The sequence below is a fragment of the Hoplias malabaricus genome, chromosome X2 (genome assembly GCF_029633855.1).
Source record: "Hoplias malabaricus isolate fHopMal1 chromosome X2, fHopMal1.hap1, whole genome shotgun sequence".
Taxonomy (NCBI): Eukaryota; Metazoa; Chordata; class Actinopteri; order Characiformes; family Erythrinidae; genus Hoplias; species Hoplias malabaricus.
The window spans coordinates 35,459,227-35,484,932 of NC_089819.1; the positions used below are offsets into that span (position 1 = coordinate 35,459,227).

Sequence of the window (25,706 nt, forward strand, 5' to 3'; positions counted from 1 at the left end):
GCACACAATCAGAACTACTTACAGATGTTTTCACACTTAGGCAGATCACAAAAAACTGACTGCGTTGTTTTATTTCACAGTTCCTGGCTCCAGATCACCAAATCAGTGTGCGAATGTACTCAAAGTGATTTTATTTTTCCATATTATTCCCCCTTTAAAGTAGAGTTGTTTTTTGTCATTACTGTTTTTAAGGTGGAAGCTTGTGCGATGGCCTGGCATCTGCTAACAGAGGTGTATGGGATTCCTGCAGAGCGTTTGTATGTCTCCTATTTCATTGGAGATGATGCAAGTGGCCTCCCGCCCGATGAAGAGACACAAAATATCTGGCTCAGTCTGGGGTACGGTCAATAATACACAGTGTCACTCACAGCAAACTCAATAACTCACCATCACCAAGTCTGTAAATCACGCATTCAACCCATAGCGGTACTGACCCCAAGTTTGGGATCCCCTGCTTTAAATGTTTACTTACAAAGGATGATTTACATAATTGGAAAAATGAATGACTATGAAAATATTGTGGTTGCTTTTTCTGCTGGTGGTTCTACCACTTTGTGCTGTTGTGAGTAAACGACTAGACCTCTGTATCATGTCTAGTGAATATAAGGCAGATGGTACCCTCGAATGGACTGAAGTAGCAGTTGTTTAATGTTCAAGCCTTTGCAGCTAACCATAGAGTAGCATGCATATTTATAAAAACATGGCAGGCTGCTGAAAAAATTATAGTTTCATCGTCCAGACAAAAATGAATTAATTTTACCTCCTCTGATCATCAGAGTTTGTCCAGACCATGTGCTCCCGTTTGGAATGAGGGATAATTTCTGGGAAATGGGTGATACTGGGCCATGTGGACCCTGCACTGAAATACACTTTGACCATGTGGGGAACCGCAATGCTGCCACACTTGTCAATGCAGACTGTCCAGATGTTGTGGAGATCTGGAATCTGGTGTTCATGCAGTACAACAGGTGGGTATCACAACACAAAAATCCTTTTCAAACATGAACGCCAGAGAATGCTCTAGAGAAACTCTGGAGTGTTCCTTTCCTACGTGTAGTGCACAGCAGGAGATTTTGTCAGTTGTGTTACAGTGGAAGATGCTCAGTGTGCTTTAGGCATGCTGCAGCATGTGTAAATTCTCCTGGACATTAGTGGGGAGCTAAAGTTTGTGGGAGCTAAACATGTAGCAGATGATGAGTTTTCTCAAGCCACAGCTTCCAAAACAAGAAAATATGATGAGGCATATTTCAAAGCAAGCTCATACTAGTCACTGGAGAGACGTGGGGATTAAACATGTCATTTTTGCAGAGCATATGTGCAGGTTTTAGGCTTCTTCTCTCAGGAAGCTGTTTTATATTCATTTTTTGTGCAGGGAAGCAAAAAACTTTTTTATTTTTTTCAATAAGTAGTTGCAGTTTTGTGTGAAAGTATAAATATACTCCAGTGGAGACTGCAAGTAAAAGGTGTGTTTTTTTTTTTTTTTTGTTTTTTTTTGTGTAAGTGGGGGTGCGAAAATATTCTCATCTACAAAAGGGGGGCACGGCAGAAAAAGTTTAGGAACCATTGGGTTACACATTCACATACCAAGGTTAAAATATTTATTTGTTGTATAATGACTTGACCTTAATTTACCTCAATAATGTTCGTGTGGCTGAATGCTAACAGATTCTAACAGCAATGTTGCCGCATGAGGTGTAAAACCTTCTCAGTTGAATAGAAGCTTTTACTACTTTATTTCAGAAGACATTTTGGCAAAGCATTTGTTCAAAAACTAGTTGTGTGTTTGTGTGTGGATACGTGGGTGTGTTTAGGGAGGCTGATGGAGGGTTACATGCTCTTCCGCAGTGCAGTGTTGATACGGGGATGGGACTAGAGAGACTGGTCACTGTGCTCCAGGGAAAGCGATCAAACTATGACACTGACCTCTTCACACCAATACTTTCTGCCATCCACAAGGTAACACACTCTTGCTCTCATATTTCTGTATAATATCTCTCTATTTCATCTCATTTCTTCTGTAGTAGCTAGCTAGAATGCTAATGTCATAAACTTCATAAATAAGTATATTAGTGATTTCTTAATTTTATAAGGTTTCAGGCAAACATGCAACTGAGCCATGGAGTTATCATGCAATTTTCAGATTTATTAGCTTCTAATTACGAGTTACTAATATTATGTCTTAAAGGAGCAAGCTGTAATACTGACACCAAGCATTTAAAATCAGAATAATACAGTTTCAAAACAGTGGAGAGAGCTTTTTGCCTCCTCCCCATCCTCCCCAGACATGAAGCTCGACCAGGGGTGCGTTTCCCAAATGCATTGTTGCTATTAGCAGCTTACAAAGTTTGAGCGATGCAGTTGTGATGCAAGTTTTTCCTAAAACCATCGTGGTAACTAGCATGGTGTGATCCATCATTAAATTAAACAGGTGTTTCTCAAATGTTGTTACCTGATGTTTTTGAACTATGAATGACCATTATGAAATACATTGTGTGAGCTTAGAGAAGTTTTAAGAAAAGGAACAGGAGAGCAATATTTTAGGATTAGGATTAGCAGCTTTCGTTCCCCACACTGTGTTATGATATTGTTTTCCAGCAAAACTCTTTCTCATCTTGTCCCACTTGAAGTAGGAAATGGGTAGAAGGGAAATAGATCCAGACAGCATCAATCAGGATCTAATACAGTAAAAAGTTACTCATTATACTACATTGTTGCTGTAGAATTTTTTTTTGGCAGCAGTGGCAGGCATCCTCAATCCCACAGCCTCCACCACCACAGACACACACGCATGCCCCCAGCCGGTGCTGTGCAAAATGAGTTAAAACGTGAAGAAGCATACATGCACTACACAATATATCATAAGCTATTTTCATAACTTCAGCTGCATAGACTGCAGCCTGGCTTAGCATACTTAATTTTCCATGATTTCTGTTTAAAAAAAGAGCTCCATGACTATTATAGGGAAACTATGCCAGAGTATATTGCAAAAATATTCTGTGATAAATTACAAGTTAAGATACTAGTAATTCTTTGTATGGGGAGGAATAAAACAAATACATGTGTAAGTTAGAGTAGTATACATGACAAACTGGATTGAGGAATATTTTTTTTATTATAATTGTCTCAGTGTAGCTTTGATGAATTTATGTATTATTATGAATTTAAAATCTCTTAATTTTGTAAATACATGTTGGGGTCAAACTTGGTCGTATGATTAATCCCTGTTAAAAATGAACGCATTAGCATTAGGCAGTATGTGCCAAACCGAAAGTAACATTCTAAATGTTTTCTATTAATTTAATGCTAGCTAATTTAATCTAGAGCCATATAGAGGGAGAGTTGCACCAACGAAAGTCTAGAATGCTTGGTGGTCAGGTGAGTCATGCAGGCAACCCACTGTTACAGCCTTTATTCCAACTGAATCCTAATTTTCCATTCTACCTAAAATGACGCAACACTGGGGTGTGCTACAGTGCTGTGTCTGAACCATTTAAGGTGGAACGTAACCGCAACTATGTGCTATTCTACTAATCTCCAGCTCCTGCTGCAGCGTGTATACCGCACTGAATATGTTTTCTCATCCACAACCCAAAATTTATACATTTTCTTCAGTGGTCAAAATATGATCAAAACATTTTAGGCACTTTTTCAAATTTAGTTCGGAATCTTATTTGAAATCTTCCTTTAGAATCTTCAAAGACCCCAACGTCTCCATAAGGAAAATGGTTAATTTTACTGCAGGGGAAAAAAAAGTCTTATCTAAGCTTAATGGTAACATTTTACATTTTACCTTTTTTGAAAAACTAATCTCATGCACCTCTCCAAATGGCTTTTTACCCTCACCAAACATGGTTGCTTCCCTGCTTCCTTGGTTGAGCATCGCCCCTGATTGGTCTACAGACTTGATGGGCATGTCATTAAAGCTACACAGCCATAGCAGAGATCCACCAGGAACATATTTAAATAATTTTTAAAATATGTTTTACTTTATTTTGCATTTTTATTTATTTATTTATTTTTCTTTTTGTTAGTAATCTTTACACATAAACGAGGATTACTAACGAGTGGATTGATGGAAACACTCAAATTTGGTCTTGTTTTGAAGGGGACAACCTATAAGCACTGGTGTGTTGGTGTGTGGGTTAATTTCTTGTGAGCTTTTCAGGCTTCGTGGTGCCACAGGTGTGTTTTTTTATTTTTTTGTGAGGAAGAGATCTCATATATGGAATAAATAATTCAATTGGTTTTAATTCAGCAGTTCGACATAGCGTACGGACTTACATTATTGGTGTCCCGGGAGTTTGCCCATTCAACTGATACATGAATTATCAGTCCCTAATCTAGTGCCATGCATGCGCATCAGTATCTGCTTCATGAGGTGTGTCCCGAAAAGTGCCTTGTGTACTACATGTAGGGAATAGTGAGTAGTGGGCCATTTCCAACACGCATATGGTATCTGTGCTCTCGGTATCTGATACCAATACAGTGTTTAAGTGCAAGTATCGGTGCCGATACCAATTCAGCATCGGTGCAACACTAGTAAAATATAATATTAACTCTGTTCACTTGGTCATTTCATGGCTGCAGGACATTATGTTTGCAGACCTGGCAGCAGTGGGTTTGGACTGTAAAATGATTGGACAGAGGGCGGATCACTCCGGACTGGGCTCTTCTCAAAGACAATATACATTTTTAGCAATGTTATCAGTGTTTTAGCTTTCACTGTTTCCTTAATCTATGATGACACTCTGGATATTTTATGACTAAGTACAGTAAATACCTTACAGATTGCTTCTTTAACTCTAGTTCAAAATTTACTTCAGGCATCAAACATGACTATGTTCAGATTTCAAGAATAACTGTGTAAATTTGGTATAATTTTGATAAATAGTGTCTGTGTGTGTTTATAGTGCAGCAAAGCCCCTGCATACAGAAGCCAGACGGGTCAGTATGATGGAGGCAAAGTGGACACGGCATACCGTGTTGTAGCTGATCACATCCGCACACTGTGTGTGTGTATTGCTGATGGAGTGTATCCTGGTATGACTGGAGCAGAGTGAGTTCCTGACAGCACACACCTATTTCACTGTGTACATTTCCCCAGTATACCATCATATATATAGAATTTATATGGAGCACAACATAATTGTTGGTCTATGAGCCTAATAGTTATTTCTTGTCTGCAAATTAAAATCAAGGTTGATGGACCAGAATGACTAATTTGGTTTGTTTTATGGCTAAGCTATTGTTAGTCCTTAAAGATTCTAATAAAATGTTTTTAAGTCATGTAAAAATGACCAGGCTCTTCATTAAGGACACTTTTTTTCCTGCCAGTATTTTGTGTATGGTGACTGCCCAGTTATATTATTTATTTATCTGTCCACATATTTTTACGTCATATGTTAAATTATTGATATCTGTGTCCTGTTTATCATGTACTGAGAAAATGTAAATGTAGGTATTATAGTGGGTAACACCCCAGCCTTTTACACAGTAGACTAGGGTTTGTTTCTGAGCTAAGACATGAACACCTTACTGTACAAGTCATGGGGCAAGTCTCTCTACCTCTGTAACTTCAGCACTGGTAAGTTTCTTTGGGTAAGAATGGCCACTCACTGAATGCTTAAATATAAGTTGTGATGAAAATTTTTGCCATACTGCCCATAGTTATAATAATAATATTAACCATAACATATAAGGTTATTTGTGCTATGATGGTGTTACTGTTTGTGTGTTTTAGGTTAGTTTTGAGGCGTATACTACGCCGTGCTCTACGCTTCTCCACTGAAGTGTTGCAGGCTCCTGAGGGTTCGCTGGCGAGCCTTGTGCCCATGGTGGCACACATTCTGGTGAGAAATGTTTCACACACAATTCACACACATTACTGTTCTGTGATGCCTCACAAATCTCGTAAATTATGCTGTGATTTAAAAGGATTAAGCCATCGTTCCATCTTTGGTTTAAAACTAATTACAACTTATGTATTTAATAATTCATTCAATGATTGTCAAAGTTCAGCCAAGTATCCATTATGCAGTCTCCAAGAATAATGCAGAACCAGGATAATGTCACTTCAGATACCAGGAAAATGCTGTACTGAAACAAAAAAATGAAGTACTCTAACAAACCATCTAGTACTCTAACAAACCATACCTGAAATATAAATTCATATCAGATTTATAGGTACCTCAGATTTTTTTTTCTCTGCAAATAGTTGTTTTGCTAAACAAGTTATAATTAGGTGATTTTATGTTTAGTTGTTAACATCAGTTTCCTAAAAACATTTCTAAGGACAAAAAAGTCTGAGAATGGATTCGCATCATGATTTGTTACCTTAATCAGGGTTTGTAGTTTTATGTTGCTCGAGGAAGGACAAACTGCCTCAGATTGTGACTGACAGGGTTCGTACGGGTGCTTGAAATCCTTGAAAATACTTGAAAATTCATGTTGTATTTTCCAGGTTTGAAAAGTGCTGGAATTTTGGATAAAGTTTTTAAAAATGCGTGAAAATGTAACTGTATTTCTTTCACAACAAATAGCTGAATAGTTTACTTATTAGATGGAGAAATAAAATAAGTTGCAGAGCCTGAAACGAAATCTGCTCCACATGTACTTGTTAGCGCCTATGCGTGTGATAGTCATTGGAATTCTGACTCTCTTTGGTGAACCAAAATCATTTGACTCTGCTCACCCAGAAATGCAGGCTCTTTGAGTTCTTAAACGGTTCTTCGTTATACTATGACGGAGAAAATCACCCTAACATTCTGCCCTGGTTACAGAAAAGACAGAAAGGAAACAATGAATTAATGGCTCTTGGCATCGTTCGCCTAAAAGCCCAGGCTGAAATGGCTTGTTTGCGACCAATGCACTGCTTTTCTAATATGTGATTGTAATCTGCCAGTGTGTTTGTATGCCATGTATGACCCACCTCCCCAAAGACACAGTAAGTCAGAGTGAACTCAGGAAGCTGCCGTTTTAATTAGCACTGGCTAGAAAACAACAAATACAAACAATGGATAAGACAATTACAGAACCCAAAAATAGCCTGCTGCAAAGTCTACAAAAAGCACCTGCAGATTTTCACAATAGGAGAGTCTGCACTCTTGAGGTTCAAATGTACAGAGCCCTGGAAGTTTAAAAAAAAAAAAAGAAATTGCAATTTCTGCGCATGTTTTAGTTAATTCCAGTGAATTTGGTGGTGTTGTCATTTAAACACACGCCTATTATAAAAATATATAAAAAGTGAAGTAATAATTTTGAGTATGTATTTAAATTAATAAATATAAGTAATAGTAAACTTAGCATTTAAGTAATAGCTATGTTGTCTGTCTTATTGTATCAGTTTTAGTACTGGAAAAAAATGTTATGCCATGTCTACTATAGCAGTATTAATAATCCTTTTCTCTTTATGTTCCCTCAGGGTGATGCTTATCCTGAACTTCACACAGAATCTGACCGTGTGAGTATCTGAGAAAGAACTCACTGGTCACTTTATTAGAAACTTTTATTTGGTTACGAGATACACCCACATTTTTAATTCCAATTGCTAGCGAATTAATGAACTTTTATAAGTACCATTTCTAGTCAAGTGGCAAAGTTAGTATTGGCCCGGTAGACCAGTTCATCCAATATACCTACTGCAGTATTATATAAGATTTTTGCTGTATACCTTCAGTATAGGTAGTACCTACCTATACTATTCATATTCCCATTACGTGTATCCCACAAACGTTAAAAAAAAAAAAAAGTCTGTTAACCCATATAGCAAATTCAGCAATATATTAGTCTCTGATTCATTCTCTCTCTCTCTCTCTCTCACTCCCTCCTTTAGATTATGGAGATCATTAACATTAATGAGGCTCAGTTCCTGTCATCTCTGAAGCAAGGCAGGAGAGTGATTGACCGGACACTCAGTAAGATGGACAAAGACACTATCCAGTTTCCAGGTAAAAAAAATAAAATAAAATTTTGTTACAGCAAATCTATGTACTGGTTCAAAGAAGAAATAAGCCAGATTTACCACAATGAAATATTCAACAATAATTATAAACATGATTATTTATTACTTTACATATGTTTTTAATATTAAGTTTCCCATTAATTAATGAGCTTTTAATTCTTAAAATGGGCATATCCTAATGCTCAAATCCTTATATTCCCAGAATCATTTGCTAAAATCCCATATAAATATCCCATTATTTTAATCTTCAGGTTCTTTATTTTCTTTCAAAGTCTTTCTAAAATCTGTATATCTTAATCTAGCCCTTCAATCCCTGTTATGACACAATTTTGTAGTAGTTGTCGAGGTTCAGTTTTGGTTGTTGATCTGCAGCCTCTGTAGCCTGGTCACTACACCGTAACCTGGGTTTCCCTCTGGATCTCATTGAACTAATGCTGGAGGAGCACTGCATGACCCTGGACAAATATGGGTTGGAGCAACTCATAGCTGAACACGAGAAGGTGGCACATTTTAATATCTGTATTATTTGTATCTTTTTTTAATTAATTAATTAATTAATTTTTATTGTTATTTTTTAAACAACTTTTTCATGATTTACTCACTAATAGTTCCAAGTTTTAGCTAGGACTTGCCCTTTTAATTCATCACACAATAGGTTCCAACAGAGAGAATGAGAAGCACATGCTTCCTCTTAGACATGTGAAGCCAAATACTACTACTTGTCAGAACTGCTTCTAACACAATTTCATTGGCATACAAAATGCTAGGAGGAAAACAGTGAGGCTACGTTCACATTAGTCTACATTTAGATTTGTTTCTCAGATTGGATATAGCTGTCTTCATGGTTTATATACATGAAGTATGTACACTTATGTACATATACATGAAGTATGTACATGCAAATGATCTGTAGCTGGCTGTAATGTGAGTGAATCTGTCCCTGACATGGCATGCATGCACACATTGATACATCTCCATCCCATGTGTCCCTAAGCCGTGTGGTGTGCATGATACAGGTCCTTACCGGCCTCCGAAATATGTCTAAATAGTTCATATTGGTTTATATTCAGCGATCACCTCCATGTCTCCTTTTCTGATGCATCATTTTGGTGGATAAGCAATGGTGTAGGAAGCAAAGGACATTTTGAAACACAGCCTGCCTGCCTCTGTAGATGATGACAAGAGCCCTAACCACATAAAGATATATGAGGCATAAAGATATATGAAATTAATTTGGCATGTCATATGCATTTGATTTGTGGGCATGCGACATAAAAAGTGATTCAAAACTGATGTGAATAGATGGGATTTAGCATGTCCACACAGCACTTAAAAATTAACATCTGTTTCATATTAAATTTAATTTTTGTTTAAGAGACGCCGTTTATACATTTTTAAGGATGTTTATGAAGCCCCAGTGTCTGTAAATGGGTAAAAATCCAAAGGGTCTCGGTTTGAAATGACATGCCGAACCGAGATGAGGATATTGCTCTATGTCTGCTCCATAGGTGGGCTACATTGACTTATTTTTGCTGTTGCTAGAACTTCATGAAAGTAAACATAGACTGCAAGTGCTAGAAAGTTAAACAACTCGTGTAACAACTGGGTTTCTGTGGTAAATCAAACGATGAATAAAAAATTGCAGGCAAGTTAGACTTCAGCCACATACTAACAACAGTTGTTTATTTTCCCCCAAACATACCATTACATCTGAAAAAACACTGAGCTCCTGAATATGAAACCACTGGGATAACTGCATTTCCCCACAATTGTAGATGCTTCCTTAAAGCCAATACATCAGACTTGAGTCACTTCAGCCTGGTTATGTGAATGTAGCCTAACTGCCCACATCTCTAATATCAGCTAACAGACACCAGCACTGATTACCAGTATGCTTGTTATGAGAAGAGAGGAAGGGCCATCCTACCCATCCAGAGAGAGTGAGGCCAGCTGTGATGTGTTGGGCTCCTGGCTTTGGATGGCATAAGCATCACTGCAGAGTGAACTGGCAGTCTCCCAATGATAAGGCCAGCACATTGGCTGTTACACCACTTGGGAGCCCCTAGTTTTGTTTTTAAATAGTGACACCAGTGAAGCTGAAAAGGAAAACGTAACGAAATTTTATATACATACATTAAATCTGACATGAGAAATGTCTCTGCTCAAAGTAATCTCTGTTAGGAAAGTAGACTTTGGTTGCAGTCACTTGCCACAATGACTGCAAGTCCTTGGGGCTCTGTCTTTTTCAAAGGTGAACCATTAGTTCAATTAAATTAAGTATCCGCTTTTGACCAATCCATGCCAGTGAACATATACTAGTGAGCACTGAGCACACATACATACCTGGAGCGCTGGGAAGCCAGCCACAGTGTCTGGGGAGCACAACAACCCCAGGAAGTTACAAACAATTTTGCCTAAATATTTTAATTGTCTGTGTATATCTTTCATACCAGGAGGGCCAAAAAGCCACAGTTCTTGCTTTTTATGATTAGAAACACTGCATGACCAGTACTCAAATAAGATGCTTTTGTGGTGTCAAAATTAGGCCAGTATGTGCATGTTGTAATGTAGTGAAATGCAAATATGTGATTTCATATGTGTTTATAGTTAATCTCTGAATCTAATGTTTTATATTACATCACATGGACAGTTGCTCAGTCCGTCTGAAGGGGGCGCTGAAGAGCGAGGACTCCACCTTGACCTACAGAGTCTCTCAGAGCTCCAGAGCAGAGGAGTTCTTCACACTGATGACTCTCCCAAATACAGCTACAGCCTTCAGCAAGACGGAACATACTGTACTCAGATCTTCTATGTTCTTATAGATTTTAATAGGAGAGTCCAGGTTCTACTTAAGAATTAGTATTTCCCAGAGATTACCTCTTTATTTCCAAGTAAAATATATATATATATATATATTAGTTATTATGGAATAATTTGTAATAAATAATTGAACTAGAGAAGTTTTTCCATTAAAAGTAATTTTTCTTCTTTTTCCCTCCTCACATTATCTCAATGGTTAAATCTCTTTTTTCCTGTGTTTTCCCCATTCTTTTGTCTTTCTTGCTCTCTCATATCTGTCTATCTCAATTTTCTTTTCTCTCTCTCAGTGTTCTCTTCATGTAAATCCACAGTGCTGGCTCTGTACAATGGTCAGTCTCTGGTGTCTGAGGTGTCTGAGGGTCAGCGATGTGGAATAATTCTTGACAAGACCTGTTTCTATGCTGAGCAGGGTGGACAGACACATGACCAGGGCTACTTTTGCAAGGACGGACTACAGGTAACACAGAATCATCATGATAGACAATCAATCATGTTTTAAAGCTATGTTTTAGTTTTGTGCCTTGATTAGGATCTAAAGAAGATACAGTCATTTCTAACACAAGAAAGTAGCACATGCGGGCAATCATGTTACGAATAGTGTTAGTACAGAATTTATTATACATCCAGGCCACTACGCTTATCATTGGAGGATATCTGATCGCTCCTTGAAAGTATCAAGCAGAATTCCATGACCCAGGTATTGGTGTGTATTTTGGTTTTTCAAGATGTTCTCTTGACTGGTGCCCCCTCCAGAGTGTATTCCCAATGATACCAGGTAGGCTCTGGACCCACCGTGACCCTGAATTGGATAATTGCAGATTACAGATAATGAATGAAAAATTAATGAATGAAGATGTTCTCTTGACTGGCGTCCCTCCAGGGTGTATCCCAATATCCATAAGCCTAGTTATTTGAAATAAAAAAAAAAATTTGAATCCATAGACAAAGAAAATTTTACTTGTAAAGAGCACTGCCATTTAAATCAAGAGTTTTAAAGACAGGGTCTTACATACAATACTTACATATTTTTACTTTACTGTTGACTTGCTGTCACCTTGTGTGTTTCCAGGACGTTCTGTTTCCTGTGGAGCATGTGCATCTGGCTGGTGGTTACGTGGTACATAATATCACAGCAACTGAAACTCTCAGAACAGGAGACCAGATAGAGCTTCATGTGGATGAGGTACACTGACACACATCCATCCATCCATCCATTATCTGTAACCGCTTATCCAATTTAGGGTCGCGGGGGGTCCAGAGCCTACCTGGAATCATCGGCGCAAGGCGGGAATACACCCTGGAGGGGACGCCAGTCCTTCCTGACACACATGCATATGATTAAAATGCTCTCATGTTTTCTCCTATTATATCAGAGCTATTATTACAAAAACATAGGAACACTGCATTCTCTATACCTATGCTTTTGTAATAAACTCTCTGATGTAATATGAGACAATTTGAAATATAAGTACCTCTCACGTCCCAGTGTTCAATACTGTTCTTTTCATCATAGTTTCATCATAGGTTATGTCACAGCCATGAATACATGTACATATGACCCTCTTTTCAGCCTACTGCCCTTTAGCTGCCCAAACCTTTGAAATAATGTGTTTTTCTGCTTATATTGCTTAATACTGAGGAAAATTTGAAGAAAACACCATTCCTAGTGCTATTCTAACTGAAAATAAGTTGGCAAGTAATTTAGGACCACCATTATAAGCTTGTTTTGGAAGATTAGGTTAAATATTAAAAACAGTGCACACATTCATAATAGTAAGTTTTGGTAATTGTTTTATTGTGTGTGTGTGTGTGTGTATTTTTGTTTTGTTAGACTCAACGCCTGGCCTGCATGGTGAAGCACACAGCCACTCACATTCTAAACTTTGCCCTGAGGGAACTGCTGGGGTCAGGGGTGGTTCAGAGAGGATCCCACATCACTGCTGACCGTCTACGCTTTGACTTCAGCTCCAAGGTAAAAACATACACCTGAAACAAATGCAAGTACCTGGCCTATGTGTCTGGTGAAGTGTATTGGGCAGCACTGCAGCTTTGTACAAAGAGGACTGGGCTTTGATTCCCAGCCTGGGTAACTACACCAATATGATGAGAGCTTAGGCAAGATCCATAACACTACATTCACTTCTGTAACATGATTAAAAAATTGCTTATCACAGAATGCATGTCTGTCAAAAACAAATGTAATTGTGTTTTCAGGCTTCCCTGAGTGTCTCCCAGCTCCAGGAATTGGAGAGGATTATACAAGACATCATTCAGGAGAACAATGTGGTGCACATGCAGGAAGTTCCTTTAGCCAGAGCCATTCAGATTGCAGGATTAAGGACTGTAGATGAGGTATGTTTACACCATTCAGTGTGCTTTTCCTAGTGTGCGAGACCTTTAAAACATGACTCATTTAAAACATGCATACATGGGTTTGTGTAAGGTACAACATCTTACTGGCTATGGCAGTTTAGGCTTAAATACAGCTACTCCAGAGTATTGGCCTATTAGGGGTGACTACAAACTTATCAGCAAAGTATAATTACATAATGTAGTCAGAGTTAACTCAACAAATTAAAAGGTTGGCATATCTTCCAAGAAAGAGAAAAAACTTAGTAGAAGAAAATTCGTCATGGCACCATCTATTGCAGTTACCTAATGCACTCATTTGCAGATGCTGTTACTAAAACACAGTGAGAAAAAGATCTATATTTATATAATGAAACATATATTCTAATAAACACAATTTTTGTTTCTGCTACAGGACTTTTTATAATATATCATCCATAATCACATAGCGTCATTCTGTGTGCTGTAAACAGGCTCTGAATATTTTGTGTATTTCAGGTATATCCAGATCCAGTGAGAGTCGTGTCAGTGGGTGTGCCTGTTTCAGACCTGCTTAGCAATCACACACACAAGCATACCTCAGCCGAGCTCTGCTGTGGCACGTAAGAATACATTTAAACATGTTTCCACTCTAAGTGTCGACTATGATCAGGAGATCATGATTTGCATCCCTGGTGATGTCTCAGTCATCCATGGCTCTTACATAATATAACAGAGCCGGACATTTAGTTTCCTCCTTCAAGCGTGTTAAGCTGTTGTGTTAGTGACAGTTTCAGGAAGCATATGTTTTCCCTAAAAAAGAAAAAAAATCATAAAGGGAAAAACGTTATATTGTAAAGGAAGCACAAAATACTATATTGTGTTTTTGGTTTAGGCATTTGCTGCGGACTGGAGGAATCAGGGACCTTGTTATCGTGTCAGAGCGTCAGACGGTGAAAGGCATCAGTCGTATTATTGCTGTTACTGGGGATGATGCCAGACAGGTGAGATGATTATTTTAGATTTTAATATTAAACACTTATGGCATTATTCCACTTTCCCTGACTATGCACTGATGTTATTAAACACTTTTTCTAGCTCCATTTAGACCAGATAAAGACTATAGTCATTCCTCACTAAATAAATGAGGGATAGTTACATTTATATAGTGTTTTTATTTATATAGAGATTTTGCTTTAAAGGAACACAATGTAAGAATTGGCTTTTTTGTCTCCTGAGCACCTCCTACCTGCTGTTGAGTGTAATTCACATTTACAGTACTATCATGAAATCAAGTCTCACACACCTCTCTCTCTCTCTCTCTCTCTTTCTCCCTTGCTCACTCACTACTCACGACTGGCTCTCGCACACACACTCCCTGTCTCTTTCTCACAGACAAACACACACCTCTCTCGCTCTCTCTCCCTCTTACTCTCTCACTCATTGAGTGATGTTTACAAAAGTAAGCAGTGAGCAGGGGGAATGTGTGTAATCGAAAAAAAAATTAATGTTGACTACATGTTAACACCCATATATTGCTCATATTACACACTGGACCATGTTATTACAAACATAAAGTGTAGCTTTGGTGGTACACTAGCAGTTATAACCGCAGCAACCAACAGTAAAGCACTAATTACCAGAATCAATGTGCAATGCTAAAAACTGAGCTAATCCGGCTAAAGTTAACAGGTGCTACCACCCGCCCTCGTTCAACAGTAACCCTCAAAAACAGATAATAACATTATCCTCAACAAATCTTGGGTTCCATCTACAAAAAGTGTAACTTCAGTCACTTAATACACGTAGCAACTGGCGAAAAAGCACTTATCACAAAAATCAATGTTTAAGGCAAAAGATGAGATACTCCGGCTAAAATTAGCAGCTGCAAACCCTGGCTCACTGCACAGTAACTGTCAAAAACTTATTACAAAACTTTCATCAACAAAACTATCACTAACTAGCACCGCAACACATGAAAAAAGGCAACAAATACTGCTCCAACTTGTCCTCATGTCTGTTTCAGCTCACTCTACTGTGAAAATTCAGTCCAGTATTACCTCTTGTATGGCCGCTCATTTTCTCTCTCTCTCTCCTCCTTGATCTCTCTGCCATATAATGTCCATATCGGGAACACAGCTAGATTCTTCTTATAGCTAGGCAACATCCACCTGTAAACTATGTGCCGTTAAGCGTTAGCCATTTCTCGTGAGAGTCCTTCACCCCGTGATTCAGAAGTTGCTTAGTGCAGTAAACCAGTACATAGCCGCAACAGAGGCTTCTCCCTATAACAGATCAGTGGAACATTACAATCATTTAGAAGCTCCAAGTTTAAGGTAGAAATGATATATAGTGTTTATTTAAAAGAATATTACGCGTAATATTTTTACCTTAAAATGCAGCTTTAAAATTATTTTGGTTGTTTACTGTCCTGTAGAGATATAGGGATTCTCTGTTGTTGCTAATCTGGGCTCAGCACTGCAGGGGAAGAGTAGGAAACCACCCCACCTCCCCATTGATTTTAGTACGGTGCTTTAAAAATGAATCACACTTTGGGGAGCCCCACATGCAGTAGAAAAAAATGTTTTAACAGACACCAATGTGCAGCACCCACATGGACGGTGTGACGGCAGCCAGTCTGCACTAGCACATTGTCCACACTTTAACTATTAGGTAACGAGGATGCGAGAAGCATTGATTAGGTCAGCTGATTAGAAGTCCAGAAGTGACCACAGTGGCAGATATATCCAGGACACAGAGGTGATGCCCCTATACTTTTTCAGGGAAAATGCCCAGGGATAGTTTATGACAGAGAGTCAGGAAATAGATTTTGTGCACTCTCGTTTTGCATTCACTGTACTCTGGCAGTGTACTGTACTTTTTTGAAGGTCCCACATCCAAGTACCTGCCAGGCCAAAACCTGCTCAGCTTAATTGGATTTGAATGTTCTGGTGGCAGCTGGCATTTTCTGACCACTCTTAACATTGTGATACTGACATTTAAATCAGCATACAAAGTGTGTCTAGTAAATGGTGCTCATAAAATGGCCAACATTTATTGGTAAAAATTGGGTGTACCTATTACATAAAAAAAAAAAAGAAAAAAAGGATGGTGTCTACAAGTACGAGGTTGGTGTTTCTAATGAAGTGGCCAGATTCAGTAGCCAATGTTACATTTCTCTGTGTCTCAGGCTTGGGAAGCAGGGCTAGCCCTGCAGGAGGAGGTGGAGTCTCTGGCAGTGAGGATCAATACTGACAGCGCCCCTTCATTACCCACCACTCAGAGGCTCTCTAAAGAAGTTGGCCAGTTGACAGATGTATGTATCTCTCCATCCTCTCTGTTCCTTTATGTTCTCTCTAAACCAGTGATTACCAACCTTTTTACGTATAAGATCACCTTTTGAAATCTGAACAAATGAAAAATGTAATATTATTAATGCCAGGTTTAAGCTAATTAAAATAACAAATATGTACATGTCCCCATCGCCTCCAATAACATAAAAAGAAACTGTTTACTTACTTCATTAATGTACAGCTGAGTGTTGGCTATGGTGGTACTCAGTGAGATGCCTGAGGCTGCAAACTGCAAGTACTTTGTAAACAGGTCTTCTGTGCTACCTATTGATAATTACCCTGCCTAGGAACACTGCGCATGCAATTTTGAATGATTTCAGACCCACAATTTTGAATGTTTTCCTCTTGTGCGCTATACAATATTAAGCTTACTGTTATTTCCAACTTTTCAAAACTGTACATGCTGAATCAAAAGTGGAAGAAAAAGTATCACTGTAATTACCATATCTTTCCTCTCATACTGGGATTTAGGTTTTTCATATCACCTGCTTATACGTCTGTTGGGAGCATTTTAGATATACTTCCTTTAGCCTATAGAATTATTCTACCTACTGTCAGATTTAGGCAGCTGTACTTATAAAATTACACTATGGTAGGACATTTCGATAGCACAACTCTACAGAATACTTGGGATACTTGGGTATAGTGTGACTCTCACTTATGCATTCAATAATTATGATATCCATTTTGAAACTGCAACCACCAGCACTGCTGTCATGTTGGCAGCTCTATTGGTAAGGGACATGAATTTGAGTATCAAAATTTGCTGACATGCCCTGAGAAGGACTGGCGCCCCCTCCAGAGTGTATTCCCACCTTGCGCCCAATGATTCCAGGTAGGCTCTGGACACACCGTGACCCTGAATTGGATAAGCGGTTACAGATAATGGATGGATGGAAATTTGCTGACATACATCCAGTGTGACAGCAGCTTTTATATATCCCTGCTTATCTAGCAAACCACTTTGGTTACAGATAGCTATAACTTAAATGTGAAATACGTGAAACTAAAGGAGCTCTATGGTTTATCGTGATCGACTTGTATGGTCTTGGAGATCACCAAGACCATACCATTGACCATACCAACCAGACCGTTGATTGCAATTGACTGGTTGGCAACCACTGCTGTAAACCCATCCCCATTTTCTCTACTCAAGCAGTTAGTCAAAGTGTTGCTTCGGATATAGAGAGTGTTTTTAAATTCCAAATTGTTTGTGTGTGTGTTAGGCTGTGGAGAGTACTCCTATCCCACAGTGGCAGAGGAGAGAGCTCCAGACTCAACTGAAGGCTTTACAAAGAAGTGCCAACACTACCATTAGGAAACTGGAAATTAAAGAGGTACACACACACACACACACACACACACACAGAGAGTAGCAAACATTAATCTAATTTTGCGCAAGTCCTTAGATTAAAATTTGTCCACAATATGGCCATGTTGTTAACATCATAAAACACATTGAGTGGCACAATAGTGTCGCTGTCACACAGTTCCAGAATCGAGGAGCTTTTGGCTCTGGAACCAGGTACTTTTTCAGTCCCTGCACATGCCGGGTTCGAACCATAGGTGCTAAATCGTGATGTGTAAACACTGCAGAATCTGATGGCCAGAGAGACATGTCAATTGCCACAAAATCCAGAGCCCATTCAAATCCAGCACAAACCCTCCGCTTGTAATATTTCTTATGTTACAGTAGCTTTCACGTTCATTATCACACTCACTACAGCAGCTCGTAAAGAGGTTTATATGCTCCTTGGACAGATGTCTGACAAATTTCCAGTGAAAGCCGAACATGCAACAAGGAAAACTGATCTGTGAGAACTGGGGCGCAGAGCTGTTTTCTGTGAAAAAAACAACACAATATGAATAAACAGACCAAAAGGTTTCTGGTGCTGGTGTTAAAAGCTACCTCAGTTTACACAGAACCATATTGTGTGAAAAAATAGAATCGAAAGAGGTGCAGATACATACTACAAGTAGTAAATGATTGCATTCTATAATATAAAATGAAATTCAAAAAGATGGACCTACACTAAAACTGATGTTCACATGATGTATGTATTTGTCCTGTAGTGTTGTTAATTACTGTGTTTTGTATTGCTCTGTAGGCTGCAGCTAAAGCTAAGGAGCTTCTGAGCAGACACTCTAAAAAAGCAGTGCTAGTGGACACTCTGGAGACTGTCTCTATATCGGTAATGCTTAGTCTTCCTGCTTACCTTTCATGTTTATGCTTGTTTTTTCTTTAAACATTTCCTTATGAACATATTTAGGGTGTATCCCATTTAATCCTAGCCCTCTATTTTGCCTAGGAGTAGGGGTGTGTCAGTTGTCATTTACAATAAGAGGTGGGTTTGAGAGGATGGGCTATATACAACTTGAAACATTCTTCGTTTAATGTAGTTTCAATGCATTATGCTCTTACTTCATAACAAACATAAAACATCACTAATATATTGCTGATGTCTAGGAGTACCACCTTAAAATGGGAAGCACCTGTGGCTACTGCAGAATTTAAGGTAGAACTGGAATTGTTGAACGAAAGATGCTGAATAAGCAGCATAATTTAACATTTGTATCACGGAGAGTGTGTGATAATAAATGATTGTGGAATGCTTTTGAAGCCATGATGCTTTAAATTTAAGTCCAAAAGCTTTGATATCGCTGCAGTTCTATTTCATGCCTCCTGACCACCAGAGGGCAGTGTAACCTTGTGGATATTCCCATGGGCACGTCTACTGGACCGAGTAAAAATACCAACAAAGTCACATGTGACCCAGCCCCTATAAAGGGCAACTGGACATGTATGAATGTCCTCTTTTTCCTCTCGCACTCTGGACCGTTCACAGCTCACGGAGCTGCAGTTTTTTTCTGCCCTCATGAGCTGTTCTCTACTACATCTACTTCATCTTTAACTGTGCCACCCAGCGCTTGTGCCCGGGCTGGGGAAAACTTGTTACACGCTTGGAGTGTGTGAAGGCTTTAATTGCGCAGCTCCAAGTTCAGCAGCCGCCGACTGCGGACCAGCCCCTCACTGACGCTCCTTCTTTTGGGAGCGGCTCTCCTCTACTTCCCAGTGCGGGGTTTTTGGATGATGACATGCTCTCCACGGCCGCTACGGATACTTTATTCGCATCCGAAAGTGGTGTCGGTTCCCTGTCTGCTTTGCGTCTGACACGCCTCATACTCATGTGGGCGTTTGGGAGGCTGGCGTCTCTGCGGGCAATTGATCTGCCCGGGTCTCTCAACCCGGTGGCGGACTCTTTGTCAAGACAGAGGCTCGACCCGGGAGAATGGTACAGAAATCGCTGGAAGCTTTTCTCTGCATGGTGCAGTACTTTGGAGGTGTCTCCTGCCTCTTGTGGCCTTTCTGTGGTGCTTAATTTCCTTCAGCATCTGTTGGATGCGGGGAGATCTCCATCTACACTGAAAGTCTATGTTGCTGCTATCTCTGCCCACCACATGAGGATAAATGGGTAAATCTGGGTGCCCATAGACTGATCTGCAGTTTTCTTAAAGGTTCTCATCACATCAGACCTTTCAGGACTCCTCACAGTCCACAGTGGGATTTGCACTGTGTGCTGGATTATCTACGCGGGCCCGCATTTTGAGCCGCTTTCTCTTGCTGATGCTAAATGGGTTTCTCTTAAAACTGCCTTTTTGTTGGCAATTGTTTCAATGAAATGCATCAGCGAGTTACATGCACTTTCAATTAGTGCCACCTGTTTGCATTGGTGGCCCGACTTTTCCGGTGTTATTCTGTGGCCGAATCCTGTGTTCCTGCCTAAAGTGCTGACGCCCTCTTTTGTTAACCAGTCTTTAGAGTTGTCCACACTTATGGATGAAGACTCTAATCTGCCTTCTGTTTTGTGCCCTGTTCGTGCACTGCGACAGTACATTTTAGTTAAGGAGCCCATTTGCCGTACTGATCAGCTCTTTGTCTGTTTTGAAGGCCGTACTGTTGGTGGGCCACTTTCTAGGCAAGGTCTTTCACACTGGGTGGTCCAGGTGATTACTTCAGCCTATACAGCGTCTGGTATGATGCTTCCTGGCACAGCTAAATGTCACTACTAGATGTGTCTCCACAACCTGGGCTGTGCTTTGGGGGGTCCCTCTCGCTGATGTCTTTTCAGCGGCGACATGGTCATCCCCAACTACCTTTGCAAGGTTTTATCGGCTTAATGTGGCTGCTCCTTCGGGCTTGAGCTCCTCTGTGTTGACAGCCATGGGCCTACCTTAGGATGTGCTGCCCTCGTGACCAAGTTGGTATGCGTCATCCACAAGGTTACACTGCCCTCTGGTGGTCAGAAAGCATGAAATAGAACGCTAGTTACGAATGTATCTGTGGTTCTATGAATGCTGGATGACCGCCAGAGTCATTTGTCCCTTGGTCAGATCGTGGTTTGGTGAGATGTTGTCAGAGGACGTTCATACATGTCCAGTGGCCCTTTATAGGGGCTGGGTCACATGTGACTTTGTGCCAGTAGACGTGCCCATGGGAATATCCACAAGTTACACCGCCCTGTGGCGCTCATCCAGCATTCATAGAACCACAGTTACATTCGTAACTAGCGTTCTGCAGCAGGCTGCGTGGTGTTGCTTTTTGTGTTCTCATGATGTATCAGGCTCTTGAAGTCTTGTCCCGTTTCAAAGAGGATGACTTTAAACACTACACATTTTAACTCAGTTTCAAGTGGCAAGATAACACTTGAAAACAAAGGGTGTGTGTAAAATTAAAAAAATTAACACCAGTGTTATGAGCGGGTGATAATATATGATAGGTTAACACGTCTGAAGTCATATGATGCCTTAAATATATCTAAAGTAAATTAGGGCTCCTCATCGCCACATATTAGCATACATCTACTTTAAGAACACTGAGATATATCTATATATTTCACAAAAAACAAAGCAAAGCCAAACAATCAATCAAACGAACCCTCAACCCACAAACGAAGAACCCCCCCAAAACAGTCCTTTTTGTCGCTTTTTTCTTTTTTCCCCGTCTATGAGAGCGTGGGTTGGGGTTTGTGGAGTTCCTTGATGTAATCGGAGATAATTAGTCCCACCAGTTTTATCACAGTCCAGAAAGGGTGTGTAGCATGTGAGAGACGTAAATCTGAAGGAACGTTGGTATGGCTAAACCTCCAAACAGTCCTCAGTCCAAGCCACCTGCACATTGGCTAAGTACCTCCTTCTGCATAAGGGGGTGAAAATGAGTCCCCAATCACCATGCTCTTAGCACCTTAGCATTAGCATGTTAGTATTTTAATATTAGCCTTAGCATGGTATTAGCATTGTGGCATAAGTAGAGCTTGAAACTTAAGGTTTCTCAACAAGAGGTTCTCCAAAGCAGAGCATTCATGTTCCTGTAGGATAACTCTCTCTCCCTTCTACCTGGCTTCCCCTATTTATACCCTCAGGCATGTTAACCTCCCTACAGCCCCCTAGAGGATAGAAGGATGTAACCAGGTTGGTTACAAGGCTCTTGAAGGGTTGTCCCTTTATTATAGAGCATTTTAACCATTGCACCTTGTGATATTGTTCAAAGGATGGCACGCAGAAATAAGAGTTAGGGGTAAAAATAAGGAATGGGGTACACCACTAAAGTTAGACATGTTCATTTTGAGTTAATGTGCCTGTTAACTGAATTGTATTTAATGATAATTTTTCTCTGCAACCCAGGGTTCAAAATACTCCAACATGGATTCAAGGGTGGAATAGTCAAATTAAAGTTAGGGAGATAATTTATATTTTAATTAAGAGTACATTTATATTGCATCATTATTAGCACAGGTGAAGCCTATTAAATGAACAAGTGTTGGCTTAAGAAGCAGAATTTTAGCAGCCAAAAAAAAAACGTAAATCCCAGACAAAGCTGTTTAAATGCCACATCTATTAAATGTATTACAATGTTGAATTTGTTAAGATCATAGCTTAGATTTGATCTATTTGGAAACAAATTTCATGACTTTTTTTTGTCATGATTGCTGATCCCGTATAAGCTTCTGTATTCTGCTTGCTAGCTATGTTGCATGCATGCCTAATACTAGCAGAGTCAAAAAGAATTCAAAATTTCTAAATGTCATTGGGTGGCATGGTGGCGCAGCAAGTAGTGTCGCTGTCACACAGCAGCAGGGTCCTGGGGTTGTGGGTTAGAGCCCCACTCTGTGTGACTGTGAGGAGTTTGGTGTTGTAGTGGAGTATGGACCGGACAATGAAAAATCAAAATGAAGAAATAAAGAAATGAAAAGTTTTGAATTAAATCTTTCTCACTGTGACCAGGACCTTCATCTGGTCCCGAAGTCAGCATTCCACGAACCGCACCCTTCCTCCCCTCAGGAACACAGAACAAAGAAGAGAGTTTTTACGGCCCTCTTTTACGACAGGGGCGCCTAAGAGTCGCGCTTGTTATCGCTTACAGGATCAGCAAATGGTTAACCAAAAGTGACCTCGGTTGAACCCCCGTTGACTCATCTACACGACAACCAACGGCATGGACCAACAGCGACCCCAAATGGACACTGGCGAAACTACGCCTCGCTCGGGGTCGCTTAAACAAATGACGGAAATGAAATCAAATTCTGATTAAATGTGTATAAACAAATGTATTAATGTCACTTTCTGTGCTCTCAGATGAATGCCCACCTTCTAACGAAATGATGTATATTGCTGTTGTCAACCATGAAAAGAAGTTCTGTTTCTGATTAGAAAAGTGAATTAAACACCAGAATTAATACTTCTATCGTATTATTGTAACTGGGACGTAAACACAACGCACCCAAGATGAAATCTTATGTAAATGTTTGATATTAATAATCCAGTACGCTCATTGTTATATGTTACTAAAATGTATAAGGAATTTCAATACGCGAAATTTATATTCCGTCTGTGAACCGCTGATTCAAACTCCCCCTCCTCCCTCTCTCTCTCGTGAGAGTCACGTGAGCCCGAGCTTGCATCCAATCGGAAAAGGACGCCTCCCATGAGGGCGTGACCGCACTGGCTTTGAAAAACAGTTCAGCTCGGCACACAGTTCAAGAAAAAGGAGAAGCAGTAAAACGGAGAAGAGAGAACAACAACAGTTCAAGGAAATCCGAGGAACTTTGAAACAACAAAGAGATCAGCAGAGAACCTCGCCTCAAGTCCAAACCTCTCCAAAGCGAGACGCTTCCTTCTTCAAGCTCAACCTCTCCAAGCGAGACGCCTATCTCTTTTCCACGCCGACGAACGAACAAAGAAAAACCTTAAAGACTTCATCAAAGCTCACAAGAGACGTCTTGAATTAGCTAAGAGTATGAAGCCTTAATAATACGTCGAGTGATTTGAATATCTTCTTTTCTTTTAATCGTGTTTATATTTTATCGCCCAATCTAAGTTTAATCTCATGACTGATCAAAGCAGGTGAACTTATTCGTGGCCAGAGTGAGAAACACCGCCGAGATAAAGGAAGTCGTAGAATAAGTAAGTTTATTGAATCGATTTTCAGTTCTGGATCTGCAGTAACTAGCGAAACTCCTCGTCCAAAACGTCCATATGGGTGGACACTCCTGCTCAAGACCGTAAGCCAAAGAGAGGATCCGGCCACCTGCGTCATCACGCTCCGAGTACGCAGAGGCGACTCAACCTACGAAGAAAAACCTCCACACTGACTCAGCCTGGAAACTTCCGCGAGAGAACCGCGAAACTAAGTGAGACGCCTTCACTCCCAGGACCTCAGAGAGCCTCGGTATTCAACGAGTGGTGAGAATCGACGAAAAAGTAAGCTAAACTTACGCACCTCCAGAGCTGAAAATTGAATCAAGTTTCTTGATAAATTTTGTATTAATTAAACCTCAATTAGCAACACTTTAGTCACAAGCCAGAAGTGCCTAGCTCACCTTTAAGGTCAAATCGGTTTCCCCTGCGGTGATGCCGTGAGATTACAAGGCTATGCTATGTTAATTAAATATCTTTCTTCTTGTTAATAAAACTTTCATTATTTGAAATCACAGTGTATGCAGTTTGCTCATTAGAATTTCTGAAAATCCTGAAGAACTCACTTAGCTTGATTATTACCCATTCTCAAACTAATTATTAACGTTTTAATTGCTTAAGCTAATTATAAACTTTAATTAATATCATTAAGTCAATATCAGAGATCATAAGAGTTTGGATAAGGTCAACGCTATAAAAACAAATATAAATATATATTCACAGAGGTATCACGGTGTATGACCAACATACGCTACAGTGTGTTCTCCCTGAGTCTGCATGGTTTTCCTCCCACATTCCAAAACACACATAGGTAGGTGAATTGGCTACTCAAAAGTGTCCATAGGTGTGAATGTTTAATTGTGTCACCCTGTGAAGAACTGGCACCCCCTCCAGCATGTGTCCCCATCTTGCACCTAGTGATCCTGGGTGAGCTCCAGACCCACTGCAACCCTGAACTGTATATGCAGTTACAGACAACGAATGAATGAATCTCTGATGTTTGTCTAGGAACTTTAATTAAGCTGACTTAAGCCCAGGGCACACACAGGTCTGACACACTTCTGAATGAACAGTCAAAGTGGATTAGTATGTGTTGGTGTACTGGTAATGCAGACTGAGTTTCTGTGTAGTGTTTTTACTACTTTAGTAGTACTTTACTACTCATAACGAATTCAGAACTAAAGAAACTTGCAGAGGTTGAGGAGCAGTTGCTAATGATGATGTTCATAAGAATGTTGCTGATGTTGTTGATGATGACATTGTAGGTGGTGATGAAGACTGTGAATCAGCTCAGTGAGCATGCTCCAGACTCCCTGATCATGCTCCTTTCTCACCTTCAGCCATCAGGAAGAGTGCTGTGTGCTTGCCAAGTGCCCAAGGTAAGACACACAAACATACACTATATGTTCAAAGGCATGTAGGCAAATCTTATAATTACAACCATCTCTCAGTATCTGCAGTAGATTGTTCAAGTTTAACAGTAAGTGCTGAAGAGAGACTGAAGATCAGTGAAAAGGTTAGAGAATACAGCAGGGTGCGCCTACACATCACTTCATTTGTGTGGATTTAGTTTATTGCTCAGGGTGTGGCAAATTCAAGTTTGGCTTTTTGAGACTTTCTGGAATGTTTTTCTGATTTTATTCGATTTTGGTTAAACCTACAGAAAATGCAGGGCCTGTTGTAATTAATTTAGCTACTTTAAGATGTGCTTCAACAGTGCACACGCAGCTTGTTGTGATTTTTTTAAATTATTATTAGAAATGCCTAAAATG

The 25,706-nt window shown here is 39.8% G+C and overlaps 1 protein-coding gene across 2 annotated transcripts in view; it reads left to right on the forward strand.

Annotated features, from left to right (window-relative positions):
• LOC136676887 (alanine--tRNA ligase, mitochondrial-like) overlaps window positions 1–25,706 on the forward strand; it is a 28,975-nt gene that overhangs the window by 2,480 nt on the left and 789 nt on the right. Inside the window, exons 3-21 of one of the 2 annotated variants that reach the window (XM_066654162.1) lie at window positions 193–338; window positions 777–968; window positions 1,812–1,956; window positions 4,911–5,056; window positions 5,741–5,849; window positions 7,421–7,459; window positions 7,832–7,946; window positions 8,333–8,460; window positions 10,611–10,755; window positions 11,068–11,237; window positions 11,850–11,963; window positions 12,612–12,752; window positions 12,995–13,132; window positions 13,628–13,731; window positions 14,004–14,112; window positions 16,299–16,424; window positions 17,688–17,798; window positions 18,570–18,653; window positions 25,200–25,313. In XM_066654162.1, coding sequence (XP_066510259.1) covers window positions 193–338; window positions 777–968; window positions 1,812–1,956; window positions 4,911–5,056; window positions 5,741–5,849; window positions 7,421–7,459; window positions 7,832–7,946; window positions 8,333–8,460; window positions 10,611–10,755; window positions 11,068–11,237; window positions 11,850–11,963; window positions 12,612–12,752; window positions 12,995–13,132; window positions 13,628–13,731; window positions 14,004–14,112; window positions 16,299–16,424; window positions 17,688–17,798; window positions 18,570–18,653; window positions 25,200–25,313 — 2,376 coding nt within the window. The remainder of the gene's footprint in view (window positions 1–192; window positions 339–776; window positions 969–1,811; window positions 1,957–4,910; window positions 5,057–5,740; window positions 5,850–7,420; window positions 7,460–7,831; window positions 7,947–8,332; window positions 8,461–10,610; window positions 10,756–11,067; window positions 11,238–11,849; window positions 11,964–12,611; window positions 12,753–12,994; window positions 13,133–13,627; window positions 13,732–14,003; window positions 14,113–16,298; window positions 16,425–17,687; window positions 17,799–18,569; window positions 18,654–25,199; window positions 25,314–25,706) is intronic. The other variant, XM_066654163.1, reaches the window with a different exon arrangement.